Source organism: Etheostoma cragini, chromosome 12, assembly GCF_013103735.1.
Source record: "Etheostoma cragini isolate CJK2018 chromosome 12, CSU_Ecrag_1.0, whole genome shotgun sequence".
In the NCBI taxonomy this organism is placed as follows: domain Eukaryota; kingdom Metazoa; phylum Chordata; class Actinopteri; order Perciformes; family Percidae; genus Etheostoma; species Etheostoma cragini.
The window spans coordinates 4,946,154-4,961,352 of NC_048418.1; the positions used below are offsets into that span (position 1 = coordinate 4,946,154).

Consider the following 15,199-nt stretch of genomic DNA (forward strand, 5'->3'; position numbering starts at 1 on the left):
GATGGTGTCAGGCTACTGCCAAATGTTGCATTTTCACAGCATGCCTGTAAAGGAACTGATACTGGCCTTGCATCCCAACAATCATCATACTTTATATCTGTTTGTCTCCCTGTTGATGCTCAAACTATATAATACATGGTTGCATTTAATGCTGAACTCTTGTGATGTTTTTATTATAGAATTCTTCCAACTTTATTTAACTTGGACCAGGACCAAGTACATCTAAAAATTGTTTTAAAGATCCAATATTACATAAATTTTCAGCTTCATTCTTGTATTTTATTTTACATTTTACAGGCTGTAATGTAAAGAAATATATTTTTTCTCATAATGTCTGTATGTAGACCTGTATTTAATCTCCACATATTCTGTATTCTTCTACATCTGTGCTCTTAGCGTCCATGCACAGTCATTGCAGCCCGGGAATGACTGTTACTGCACTAACTCTAGATACGTAATACAGTTGTGACATCACAACCGCCTGAAGTCCCGATGGCTTGTTTAAAGGTACAGTTTCTGAATACGGGCTGTGTGAATTTCTTTGTGGATTTAGCATTTTAAAACTTTTACAGTATTGATATAGCACCTTGACCTGCTTTATAATACAAAAGAAATTGAAATATCACTTCTTACAATATGGGACCTTTATAAATTTAAAATATTTTCAATGTATGTCTCGTCTTAAGCCCCCTGCACCTTGATGTGTGATGTTTAGCTCATGCCTGAATAACCCCATCCATTATCTCTCTATTATTTCCATTTGCTGTGAGGTAAAATATTGGTTGAGAACGTGTTGCCACTGCAGTGAGAAGGTGGTTTGAGCTCCTCCGTGCACGCCGCAGCCCAAATATTGCACATTGCATCATGTCCAGTCATGTCTGAATAAAGCCATAATGGAACAATTAGGTTCTGTAATGAGGTTTAACTGATAGATGAAGCCAGCAATATTAAAGATTCCTTGTCTGGGAAAAAAACTTACTCAAGTAAATACACGTACATTTCCACTTTTTGGTACATACAATACATAAAGTTATGAATTTGTAGCGTCATATTATTGTACAGTGAGACACTAAAAAAACTTTTTTATTTATGTCTTTCATCTGCAACTAACTGCCATCAGAAAGAAACAATCTCAGTATGCTTTTTTTAATAGTGCCCACTACTGTTTAATACAGTGATTTAAGTTTATGACATGATTATTCGATGTGGTTTGTGAAATTTGCAGAGCTGCATTTACCTATAAATTGTCTTACTTTTATGTCTCAATTTATCTTGCTCATACATGCCCATAAAAATCTCTCACACACATGCAAAGGTATTTTTTGCTCCCTGTTTTTTCTTCTCGGTTCCCTCTTCCATGTCTGTGCTTGCAGGAAAATGTGTCTCAGTCACACGAGCATCATCCAGATAGCTTCTGGATGTGCTTGTGAACACGGTGGGGGCAGTCATGGTGATGTATGGCTGTAATCCCACCGCTGCAGCATGACACGGCTGTCAGTTGCCATGGGAGACAAGATGATTTATATTTTACAGCTCTGCTAACGGCCCAATATAAGTGATGTTGATGTTAAAGGCCTGATGCTGCATGGGGTCCTGCCACTAATTAGAACATATGAAGACAGACACTTTCACTTGCTTGGCTTTCATAATTTTAACTTTGTAATGTTAAAATAGTTTTAGGTTTACAGCAAAAACCAAAACGGAAGGGTGGAAGATTATGTATTCACTCCAAGTCGGGTTCACTAAGAATGTGTGCTCTATCACTTCATGCTCTATCTATAATTGATCGGTTAAAAAAGAAAAAAAAAGCCTGGTGGGTCCTTTAACGTTAACCTGTCTTAGAATAGCTAGGTGCATGATAAATGTTCCCCCTTCCTCGTGTCCCATTGTAGTTTTATTTGTATGTCCCTATGTTGCGCTTTTTCTTCCACCTAATATTTGTTGCCGCTGATAAGATGACAAGACATTGGTCAGTGGACCAAGATGCACACGGAACGTAACATAGTGTGCAGTACGTTGAAATAAGGAAAAAAAAAAAACATTCATGCATGGTTGAGTTCCTCAGGCAGAGGAGATATTGATATTATTGATTTGAGTATGAGGTAGGGTTGGTATATGGAGCTTAATCAACATACTGGGCTGTAAAGCAACATGAAACATTATTTGCAGTATGAAAATATTAGTTTAAGCTTGACAGTATTAGTTTTAAGCTTGTTTGAAGTGTTAGTTGTTTTAGGTGGTGTGTTAAATCTTAAAGATGACTGGGAAAACAAACGCCACATCAAGGACACAGGGATCTGTGCCAACTCTTGCATTGAATTCTATAAGTGATCTTATTGGCAATTTAAATTGAGATTCCTTGAATAGATGTCTTTGACGTCATTCCACCTGCTTGCGTTGAATAACGATAACCAAGATTTTGATAAGCAAGAGGCACCACTGTGAAACGCCAACGCCGAAGTGATCTAGAAGAGGAACATGGTGAAAAACAAAACTTTTATTTAATTTTTTATAGCGGACTTAATCTATATCCACGACGTTCCACTTCTGGGATTGCTCTCGTTCTGCTGGAATTTCCGCTTGATGCCACTCTTTTCGGATGTCAGTTATCTTCCGCTCTATTTGTGTTGTAATTTAAGCTCCCGTGGATTTCTGAGGACTATGGTTAACTGCTCATCAGATCTCTGCAGGGTAAATCCAGACAGCTAGCTAGACTATCTGTCCAATCTGAGTTTTCTAACTAAAACAACATTTGAACGTACACGTTCCACCAAAACAAGTTCCTTCCCGAGGCTTTTTTGCAGCGGCACCATGGCTCCACTCCGCGCTTGGCATCGCCCAAGACGATTGTGATTGGTTTAAAGAAATGCCAATAAACCAGGGCACATTTCCCCCCCATTCCAGATTGCTGTGTGGACTTGCCATACTATATTAGACAGGCAATCCTTTTTTTAATCGCCATGATGAACCTTCTCTCTTTAGTACAATCAATAGACTGATCAGTCCCTCCACACCAAATGCATCTGAACTTCTTTATATCAGTCAATAATTTATAAATGATCATTTACTGCAATTATTCAGTACTAAAGTTCAAGGTATTAGATCAGCTTTTCAAAGTGTCAATGTCATGCTAAAAATTCCCATCTACATTTACATGGAAGGAATCCAAATGGAAAGAGTTGATGCTATTCACTGCAGAACTCTGGAAGAAATTGTGCAACATCTGAAGCTATCCACCTGCTGTCTTGACGCTTCACCAACAAGCTTCTGTTTTGCAACAGACTAATAACTCTTTTATCAGGTAATTTCCCTGAAGCCTTGAAAACTGCAGTTATCAAGCCTCTCCTAATAAAACAGTGATTACCAACCACAGACCAATATCGAACTGTACCTAATAGTCTTTTCTCAGCTCTCCCCAAAAAGAAATCTCAGACAACTTCCTCAGAAAGATGCTGTTTAGTAAGTGTGGACCAAAGAGAGTTTTTATATTGGGGTTTGATGGGATTTTATCAAATCTGAATCAAGTATTGAATCTGAAACCTTTCGTCAAATTGATTTTTATTTTTGTTTTTTAAATGCGCTTCAAATGAAACACAAGCTTCAATTAAGATCTGTACTTTTTGTTGAGTGGCAGCTTAATAAGTGTTCACAACCCGTAGATGCATGAGATGTGCAGCATAAATGCATTTCTAACACATAATAACCGGTATACGTTGCTTATGTTTTACACCTTATTTAGCATGCATCTTGGAAGGCTAGCATGGGAATTCCACTGCATGGCAATGTCTGTCAGTGGGATGACATTGGTCATCCTTTTAATTTTGCTCTAACGAAAAGTTATCGATTATTGTGTGAATTGAATCCTAACCTTCAAGATGTCTACATAGTTCCCAGATGGTGGACGGCAGGTGATGGCTGAAATGCGTTTTTGAGTTAAATGTCTCAACAGCTGTTGTCATAGATGACTATAAAAGTTTGGTAGACACATTCATGTTCTTCTCAGGATCAAGTAGTCCTCTTGGTGATCCCCTATTTTAGCAACACAGTCACTGTCAAATATATGTCTTGTTCACAACCACTGGCTCCTATTACTACAAGTTCCAATTCAGAATGCTTACATTTCTAAAGACAAATTATTGATTATATGCATCAACAACCTTGTAACTTGGAGACTGCCTGTCCTGACATATAAAGCTAAACAATGTTACCAAGCTTAACTGGAGATTTTCTTTTGTTGGTCTTGGCAAACTACACAACGTTGTTCACTCACGTTCATAGAGTGATATTTATTGATAGTTGTAATATTATTTGGCAGTGTATTGCCATTTTAACTTGGAGAGCATTCCTGGCTTAAAATTAGCTGCCTGCTACCTCAGTGTATTGATAATATAAAGAGGCAAGGAGAGACGTGAGGTTTGATGAGATTATGTGGCCTTGGAGTACTGTATCATCCAGGATCCAGATATAATTGACAAAAACTAATTGCCAGCAATTTTGATAATCAGTCAGTAGGGGTGTAACGGTTCACACAATTCACGGTTCAATTAGATACGAGACAGTGGTGTCACTGAACAATAGTATAAAGAACAAACAGCTACTTATAAAATAGATACACGTCACAGTCAGGTAGCTTGGTAGCCCTTGACGTCCAGCCAGCTGCTGTCAGAGCAACAGCTGGTGCTTCGGGACAATTGGTTATCTATTTGCGCTTTTGTTTTTTTTGTACAAAACAGGAATTGCGGTCTGGCTGCAATTGGCTCATGAAGGACTAGTATAAGGGGGCTCAATTACTTGAACCATGTTTGTAAAACCTGCATTTTCCTCCACACAGTAGGGTCTCAGATCGGCAGCTATAAATATACCAATTGTCATAGTGATGTCTTTTGCCCTGTTTGAATCAGTTGGAAATGGCTGCTTAAATGCGGCGGAGATTGTTTTTGTCTTGTTGCAGTTATTAACACAAAGGTGGTGTTGGCTAAATGAGTTGACAAGTGTATGGTATTCCCACTGGTGTAACCTATTCTCGTGCAGTAGATGTGACAAACCGTTTTTATCCACCACTCCCTTACCGTCACCCTCACATCTTACAAGGAAACCAAAGTGGTTCCAAACACCAGACCGGTAGGATGTTGAAGGATCTTTTAATTCTGGTGTGGTAATAGTCACTTTAACGTGACTAGTCATATTGCAACAAGCAAGTTCAGCGTAGCATGCCTGACTGGAGTAGTGTTTTTCTTTGGGAGAGGGAGGGGCAGTTAATTATAGTTCACTTAATTTAAGCTCTTTTTTTTTTGCTAAACAAAATAGTATTAGTTCAACGAATCGTTTATTTGGTAATAAGTACCGAATTGAAAGCATCATACCAAACAGTTAATACAAATATGTTTATCATTACAACCCTATCAATTGTTTATTTATCAAAAAATAAACATTAACTAAAGGCTGCACAAATAACTTGTCTTTCTTTGAACAGAAAATTTCTGATTGAATCAATTCTATCCCAACCACTTAATATTCCTCATTATGCATAAATCACGCCTTTCTCATTGTTGAAGTGGGACATCTTCAATGAGAAGTGAATATGGTTAATTACTAAATATTGTTATAGCTTCAAAATTAAGGAGGTATTATGCCATCATATCGGCTCACAGCTTTATCGTTGTTTGTTTCGTGATCTCTTTAAAATTAGATTTCTTTTTATGGTTTTTAATTAGACATACTCAGCCATGAGGTGTCAAACTTCTCCATCCAGACTCCGCTCCATGTTCATTATAAATATATTATTCTGCTTGCTTTTTTACATAATCTGAATGTGATTATTTGCATTGTCATGCTGGAACCTTGTGCTACAAATAGTGAATGTTACAGATATGGATGAAAATACTTTTTTGGTTTTACACAATTTCCTAAGAGGGAAAAGGGGTATGCCATATGAAAATACTTGTGTTTAATAGAAATGTGCTGCATATTCGAGTGAGATGTTGGCCTTCGCTTTCATCAAACACTTGAAGACATCATCCTGCATTCTACTATATCACTCTTTTGGAATAGATTTTATGTTAATTTCCTGTGAGTTTTTTTTGCTGTAAATCCGTGCTCCACTTTGATCTAACACTGGAGACTTTGCTTGCTTCTCTCTCCTGTCATCTAATATAATATTAATATTTATCAAATATTCTTCCTAAATCTTCAAGTAAAGTAAACAAGAATTAGATGTCCTTTGATCTAGCCCTGAAGACTGCAATCTCCTCCACTGTAGGAGTAAATAACACAACACCATAACCACCATAGTACTTTTCTTTTCTGTAGGATTTTGCAGGTGTGGCTGTGAACTCCCCAAACCACGCTTTAGTCTGGCACTAAGGTTTACATCCGTATGTATAGATGTTTTTGTGTGTTTTTGCAGGTATGGTGAACTACAGCGAGGTGTCTGGCTACCCCCTTGTTCAGCACTGGAGTCTTCGTTCTGTGCAGTACCACGTCAAACTCAATCAGTGGGTCCTCTCTCAAGGTAAATCGCTCTGCGCCTCTGGCAAAAAGTTATGTATGATATAACATTTAGATATTTTATTTCTTTTTTTCTGTTAGTACTGATTGTTTATTTATGTTGTAGGACACCACACTCACGTCTCTGTAGCATGAACTCTCACACACCACAGACAAAAAGCACTGTCGGCTATCAATTATTTATCACATTGTAATTAATGTGACACATCAAGGTTAGCAGCTCATCATAACAGCTTGGGCACTTTGTTTAATTTTCATTTTTGATCAGCTATGTGATTAACAATCATACTGTCAAATTATTAATTGTCTGGTATGTAGTCCTCTCTTGTGCTTTAAGTTTCTGTTGTGACACCTTTATTTGTCTTTCAATGCCAAATTTATTTTAGACAGAGGTGGATGAAGATCTTTTACTTCAAGGTATAAAATGCAGTATTAGTAAAAAAAAGTAATCATTACTAACGATCCCCTACAAGTGTGTGTGGTGATGTCTGTACCTGCAGAGATCCTGCCCTCTGCCTGTATTTTCTCTTTCTTTGTTATTTGCGTGAGTGTGGAACGTTAGTGGGCCTCAGCAAAGAGCCTTTGGGCACCATGTGGGTGTGTAACACCCAGCCAGTAACTTTGTTCAGGATGTACAGCTGCTTTATCATGCCTCAACCGACACAAAGCTTTAACTCACAAAATGTACAAAAATACCAGCATAAACAAAAGAAAAAATGCATATTGCAGAGCAGTCAATTCAGAATAATATTCAGTATATTATGCAACTGGAATATTAAGATGTACTGTACATTGCTAAAACGTTGAAGCTGGTTGCATAAAATGGAAATACACAAGTAAAGCGGTACCTTAAAATTGTACCTAATTACAGAACTTGAGTTAATGTACTTGGCTACTTTCCACTACTGAGTTTAGATACTGTACATACACTGGAAAATAAATGTTATTAGATGAATGTCTTGGCAGAAAAACATTTTAAAATTTGTTCTTCCCTGCAAGAGTTTTATGGTAATACATTTCATATACGTGTACGTGCCACAACAATTTCCAACAGTGCATGTACAGTATCTAAACTCAGTGGTGGAAAGGAGCAAGTACATTAACTAAATTTTTCGAATTAGGTACAATTTTAAGGTACTGCTTTACCGGAGTATTTCCATTTTATGCAATCAGCTTCAACATTTCAGCAATGTACTGTATATCTATATTTACATATAAAGACAATGTCCACAAGGCACATTGTTCAATTTTGTAATGCGGTGCTAAAAGGTTCAAGTTGGGTCCATTACATTAAACGAATCCCTTGTTGAAACAGTCTATTACGGACTGATTGTGGTGGTGCTGCTCAGCTCCAGTACTCTGAGAGAATCCTGAAAGGGAATAAATGGGTCAGGGTCAAGTTCTCTTTAATCACAAATTAGCAAAATGTCACTTCAAAAGGGCACAAACTAAAAAACACAGCCAAACAAGAGGGCCACAGTACTGTAAACCACAGCACCCTCTGACTATTATGATTACAACCTTAAATCCTCTGTTAATTGTATAATAACTCATAATTTTAATAGCCAGTAGATCATTAAGAGGCACACACCACTCTGACTGCGTATAAAGATTGATGTTTTCAATCAAAATGTAAACAAACCAGCATAAACATGAGATGAGAGAAAGTGGCTTGGGGGGGAACATGGCGACTGTTTGTCAAAATAACTTACTTTGCATAGAAGTCTATGGAAAAAGGGTCCTACTTCTCGCTTGATTAATTACCTCAGTAAACATTTCCATAATGGGTTTATGCTCTGATTGCTAGTTTTAAGTGTTCACTACAACATGTTTATTTTTGTTTGTTTTTTGTAAATTATGGTCCCATTCATTTCAAAATAGACAATAACTAATAAATGGATTTCATTTAGCACTTTTTACAGACTCAAAGCCATTTTACAGGGGAGGTAGACAACAAACAATGCAAAACAGAACAAACCAAGACAAAACTAAACAAGATTCCGGAACAGATGAAAAGGGAGGGGGGCGTAGTGCTACAGACAGGCAGAGGTGAAACGCTGGGTCTTGAGGCAGGACTGGAAGATTGTGAGGGACTCTAGGGGGAGGGAGTTCCAGAGGCTGGGAGCTGCTCTGGAAAAGGCTCTGTCCCCAGAACTGCGGCGGTTGGACTTGTGGGTGCAGAGGAGATCAGCTGAGGTGGATCTGAGAGACCGTGAAGGGGGGGGGGGGCAGTGAGGTATGAGGCGACCAGATGGTGGAGGGCTTTGTAGTTGAGGACCATTTTTGTAAGCAATCCAGTGGATATGGGATGCCAGTGGAGTTGTTTCAGGACTAAAGTGATGTGGTGCCAGGATTTGGTGCGGATGATGAGTCGAGCGGCTGCGTTCTGGGCCAGTTGGAGTCGGTTCATGTAGGTAGAGCTGATGCCAAGGAGAAGGGAGTTGCAGTAGGCATTATCCAAGGAGGATAACGATGTTAGGAGAAACGGTGTCAGCAGAGGTGAGGAAGTCGTCAGAGGGAGGAAGGATCCAGATTAGATTTTTTTGAAGCAGGGAATGCTCTAGGGCGCAGCTACACGCTGACCTGCCAATTATGGTAGGGGCTACACTATGCTAACCATGCTACAGTGCACATTAAAATAGCCAGAAACTTGTCTTTGGATGTTACCAATGTTTTTGTCTTCAACTTTGAAACTCTTACTGTGTGTTTTCACTATCAAAGTTATTTTGAAATGAATGCCGCTAATACCCATGACGCACGTAAGTCGGTGTATCATTTATAGAAACATTTCTTAGAACTATTGTCTATCTACACTAAAGTTGTAAAAACTTTTTTTTTCTCTGTTCCAACCCTCCATCCATACTAAAGCGTTGTTTTTCTCCCCCAAAAACGGAGCTTTCCCAGAACAGTTTGTAAATCTGTGTGTTTACGAGGCAAAAAATAACCCAATGAGGGCTGGAGCTGTGTGCCAGTAAAGTTAAGAAAACAACTTTTAGAAGCTTCTAACTTGTTACATGTCAGGTGTTTTTATATACCTGGATTCATGGTGAATTTGTCAGACCACGTGGCAATTCTAGAATAGTGATTTTTATCATCGCAGCACAGCAGGTTGGCAATTAAATCACTGTTCAATACTTTATTCCTTGTGTTTCACTGTTACAGTTGCATTTTTTCATATGTGCTTTTTTTCCATACTACAGTGTGTTCCCCGATGAACCAACACTGGTAGTTTATTGCTTTGGAGCCCTTATACACACTCTAATACTTTAAGTGCACATGCATTATTTACTGTAAATATGTGTAAGAAAGAGTTTGTGTCACTATCATTTTGCCTTTCCATGAGAAGCACAAATGTAAATGAATTATTTATACATAAACTGTACATCAGTGATTTAGACAGCAGGCATACTCGTTCTCTAATATTAGCATTATGTGTAAAAAAAATTACTGAATACAGGTTGTTTTATAATAATAGGACCGTTTTCACAGGTAAAAAGTGGATGTCACACGCAAATGTGAGGACATTTATTGAGGCTGATATAGATGGATGGATAAAAAGGAGGTCTGCATTCAGGAATATGTATGTCATTTGATTTTCCTTGTCTTTTTCTCTGTGTCTCTGATAGCCTGTCATATATCACAAAGCTTTGTATCCATGGCAAGACCAAGGCATTCTGACAGCGCCTGCCATGGAAACTTAACAGAATAAGATAACTGTGGATAGGTATTTAGTCAAGCAATACTTCTTCTGATGGCTGCTCCTGGATGCTGACACATTTGAGGATTATACTGAATATTTTCCAACAGGATTCTCAGTACTAAATGTATTATTCTCTGAAAAATATATCAGCCTTTTTTTTTCTTCTTTTTTTTGCCTCACCAGATAACTTGGGTTGTTCTGCTTGCTGTGTAAAAAAATGTGAACTATTACATTCATACATTTTGCCTGGCTGAAAGGAGAATGTCATTTAATAATTGGGATTTCTGTTGCATTTTAAGTGCATGCATTATACATAAATCCATCATAAAGAGTTTGCATTCAGAAAAGTGCAGCCACTGTACTGTAAATAATACAGCTATGACACCTCTAATGCATTTCCAATGGTCCTGCTGTGGTTTGAAAGTGTCTGCCGCGTCTGCTGAGAATACAGTTTCTATTTTCCCTTCACTCAGAAGCCTCCCCTTTTTCTTTTTTTTTTAACTCCCATTTCCCACTTTAGCTCATCATATTTCAACAGCCACCGGAGGGGTGCGGCTACTGATTTTTACGTCTGATAGCAAAGCTCCCATCGCTCATCCTCACTGTGCTCTCTGTCTCTCACTTCAGTGGCCTCCTAATTTAATTTTAGAGGAGTTGTAAGAACGAGCAGAGCGTGAGTGCTGTGATATTAATACTGCTTCTTCTTCTGGAAATGATAATGATAAATTGCTGTTGCACTTTTGCTTTTTCCAATATTTACTAAGATGGAACCCTAGTGAGCACACGGTCAATTTGTTAAAGTGTGGTCAATGTATCATATCAAACATGCAAATAATGCACTTTATTTTGTGGTTCTGCAGCTCAAGTCAGTCGATTTCACTTGGAATTTCAATAACATCAGGAGACATGTTCTGTGCTTGATTTCAATTACGTCACCACAGGCCCGGATTGGCTAATCTGGAGCATTGGGACAATTCCCGGTGGGTGCGATATAGAGAAAATCAAATATCACGATATCCTTGACCAAATACCTTGATGTCGATATTGCGACACTATTGTATGATTGACTATTGGTGCTTTACCGAAATGTTATTTACGCAATGAGATTTTTGATAAATATTCTCCAGAAATGACTTAGTGAATAAAGGTAAATTATAGAACAGCAGTCTAAAACAGTCTAAGTTCAGAAAATGACATCACTTTGCCGTACTGCAGCCTGTAAAACCAGGTTAAGACAACACTTGTAAAACACCATATTACAATATATCCCAAAAATAAAGACAATATCTAGTCTCATATCACAAAATCGATACATCTATATATTGCCCAGCCCTAGCCAACGCAGTTGAAATATGTGATTGATGCTGTGCCAATGCTTTCTGCACTCTCAGCCAACTCTTTTTATTTCTTTATTTTTGCGGCCCACTGTTGTCTATCATGCAACCCATTACAGAGTGCAGTCTGGATATTATGACGTGCTGTGTTTTTTACTTCTCCAACGGCACCTTGCTCAAAAAAACAAACCGTCTACCGCCACCTTGGACACCTCAGTCAGTGGTGCTTGTTAGGATGCTATGCGACATGTCAGCAAAAAGAAGCTCTAAAAATGGACAACGGAAAGAGCAAAGGTGGTGCTGTAAAGGCAAGAAGCTCCAGAAAGTGACACGGCCCCAGAAGACTGAGCAACCTTTTCATTAAAACAAGCTGTGAACACCAAATGAAGGCAAAGAGACGGGTAAGCTAAGCTAGTTAGGAGCCGTGCAGGAGACTGGTGGCTGTGCAATACATAATACGTTGCCAGCAAACCACCGTTCACCTTTAGGAATCAAAGTTTTCTTTGTAGCTCTTCAGCAGCAGCCACCAGACAAGTTTGCTGCTAATAGTGACACTAAAGAGCCGGGCAGCAGCCATGAGCTCATAACTCCTGAGTAGGCAGGTAGGATAACTCAGAGTGAACATTATAAGAACTAGAATTAATATTAATGACAAGTATGTTGTAGACCTGCTATATGCCCTGAGATAATAAATGATCCCAGACCATTCACACTAATGAAACTGACTTGATCTTGTGCTGAGAAGATGACATTTTTTAAAATGTGATTTAGTTTCAGAAGCAGAGACGGTAGTGTAAATATAGCTGCTGTCATTGTGTAACGCACATCTACGGTGAGATATTGTATCACAATGTTGCAATATAATCACTTTCTTTGCCCAAATGTTAATAGGAACCCATTATTATTTTTTCATCAATAGTAGGAAAGTAAATGTGACTGATAAAGAATAGGACGAAATGAAAATATGAAATATTATACACATTTTTATTTATTTTATTTTCTTTCAAGGTTTGAATGTCTGATAGATTCAGATGCTGTTGAACATTGTGTTGTAAAGATGTTACCTGTTATAATACATCATTATGAAGCAACACTTACTGTGTTTGCACTGAATGGGAAATATTTGACAAAAATACACTGAAGTACAAGGCAGTAGAGAACAGTGCGCTATTGCAGACTTCTACACTAAGGCTTTAACTACGTTATTTTAATATAGTCAGTTGTGAAGTAAAGTAGACCGGTCTAAGGCATCCACTCCAGGGCTGAAAGTGAGTCCCCCTCTGGCCTCGTGTCACCAATAACTTACCCAAGGATCCACCAAGATGCATGTACTGGTTGGAGAAGTCCTTTTATCCCAATGTGGATAAAAACCTGTAATTTCAGTTTAGGTCTCTCTTAGGATACAAAGGACCTAATGGGTATTTGCTGTCTAAATTAGCTATTAAAGAATCCCTAAACCTATATTTTTTTTTAACTGCTACCCATCCTGTTCTAAATAAGGGGGAAGTCCTAATATTTAACCTTTAAGTTGTTCTGAATTAACACAGCAGTGGATGGTGTTGTCGTATCAAGTCAGAAATAAGTCTACATGTGGGTGCCCGGGTAGCCCAGTTGGCAGAGTGTGAGGCGGCGAGGCCTTATTAAAAGGTGTATTATTCCTTGACACAGAGGCCCAGGGTTCAAATCCAACCTGTGGCGGTTTCCTGCATGTCTTCCCTCTCTCCCCTTTCATGTCTGTCCTGGTGATTAAGGTGGAAATCTTAAAAAAATCAGTTTGAAAGACTTTTGTTGAAGAAAACCTTTTTCAGTAGTTAAGGGCAGATCTTTTTTGTTTTAAAATACTTAAAACACTTATTTTGGAAAGAATAACTCTGATAACCATTGTTACATACTAACATAACCTATTCAACCCAGGTACATGCATGACTTTTACATGCAAGAGCATAGAAGCAGGAAGGGTCCCGTACAGACACTAAAGAGTGATTTTTGTTGTCGCTGGGAACCACTGACCAAGTGTCAGTATTTTACGAGTTGGGAGTGAGAACGGTACGCTTGAAAAGATGCATTTTCAGAGTGTACCAACAGATGGGTAGTGGCCAAGTAAACAAAATACACTCCTATATTTTACCTCTACTTCCCTTTTTATTTTTTATCTCCCATTCTGTTTTCTGCTTTCACTAAAATAGTTTTTGTATGTTTCTCCCCTTCATCTCCCCAGCCTTTAGCTCGGCCATTCATTCTCTGGACGGGGCCACGCAGCGGAGCGACTTTGTCTCCATCCTCAGGGAGTTTGGGAACCATTATGTGCAGGAGGCAGTGTACGGCTTCCAGGAGTCCTGTACCATCTGGTACCCCAACAAACAGGTCCAGAGACAACTGTGGCTGGAGTACCAGGACATCAGCAAAGGTAGGGCACACACTCACACATGGCGAGTGTTCAGGAATGATGTTTGTGAATAAAAAATGAACAGTAATTCTGTTCGTAATTGGCCTGAGCATCTAAGGTGAGGTGACCATGTGTGTATGTTACCATGTGGGCTGCAGGGGGTACATTCTTTTCTCCATTTATTTACATAATCATTGATTTTTGCAGATTCATAATCTTTCACCGCCACAAAATGCATCCGGGCTGGTAATACTAAGGCTATGTTTGTGCAAGGGTGAACTGGATTATTATGTTACACATTTAGAATTGGCAATACTCTTCATAAACCCTCTTCTCACAGTCTTCGTCATACTTCAGCTGCTGAGTAAATGCTTGCCAGGAGAAATATTTAAACCTCTCATGGGACCTCTTTTAATAAAGCTCTTCTCTTGTTCTCATGCTTTTTGGTTGTACCCTGTTGTAGAGAAATGTAATGGACTCGCAGGGTGGCAGTCTTGCAGAAATGCTCTTGAGGCACTTGATTCAACCGTTATTTATTTATTCTCTGCACTCTTTATGGAAGTGCCCCTCATAGATTGTTTTGGTAGATCTTTTTATAGGGGTTTAGGTTGTTGTTTGGGCACCATACACCATGTAAACAAACACAAACAAGCACGTATAATTTCCATGCCTGGGTATTTAACCACAATGATTTTTAGCATTGACTGAAAAGTATCTCTAATGATGATCTGCTGAGGATGTGTTTTTTTTTATGGAGAAACCTCAATGCCCACACCACTGACACTAAACACATGCATGTGCAACAATGTGAGCTAAAAATAAACACCACAGTTGTCAATAACTTGGTAACGTATTTTATCGAACCAACTAAAAACCAATAAAACTGTAAATAACTCAGTATTAGGTACAATGCCAAGGCCTGTCCTTACAAAAAGTATTCTATTGATCAAATGTATTACCTTTATTTCAAATGTCACCAATTTGTTTTTATGTGGGGAACCTGTACTTAAAAAAATAGTGAAATTAAAATTTTTAAAGTACCATGGCTCATTCTCAAAAAACTTTTACTTTTAGTCGAATGTCTTCTTCTGTTTAGATAACATCTCACATTTGTGAACTTTTGGTTCTTTTTTAAAATTTATATTTCTCAAATGAAGGTGTTAAAAATACTATATGTAGTTTATCCATACCATGATTCATTAATTGGCACTATTATTAATACCAAACAACACCCAGCCCTACTCACCAGCAGATTAAAAAAGGGTTGAAACT

The 15,199-nt window shown here is 38.3% G+C and overlaps 1 protein-coding gene across 5 annotated transcripts in view; it reads left to right on the forward strand.

Moving 5' to 3' along the window:
• astn1 (astrotactin 1) overlaps nt 1-15,199 on the forward strand; it is a 330,603-nt gene that overhangs the window by 183,334 nt on the left and 132,070 nt on the right. For all 5 annotated transcript variants that reach the window (XM_034888865.1, XM_034888866.1, XM_034888867.1 and 2 more), the window contains 2 exons: nt 6,407-6,511; nt 13,760-13,948. In XM_034888865.1, the coding sequence (XP_034744756.1) occupies nt 6,407-6,511; nt 13,760-13,948 (294 nt within the window). The remainder of the gene's footprint in view (nt 1-6,406; nt 6,512-13,759; nt 13,949-15,199) is intronic.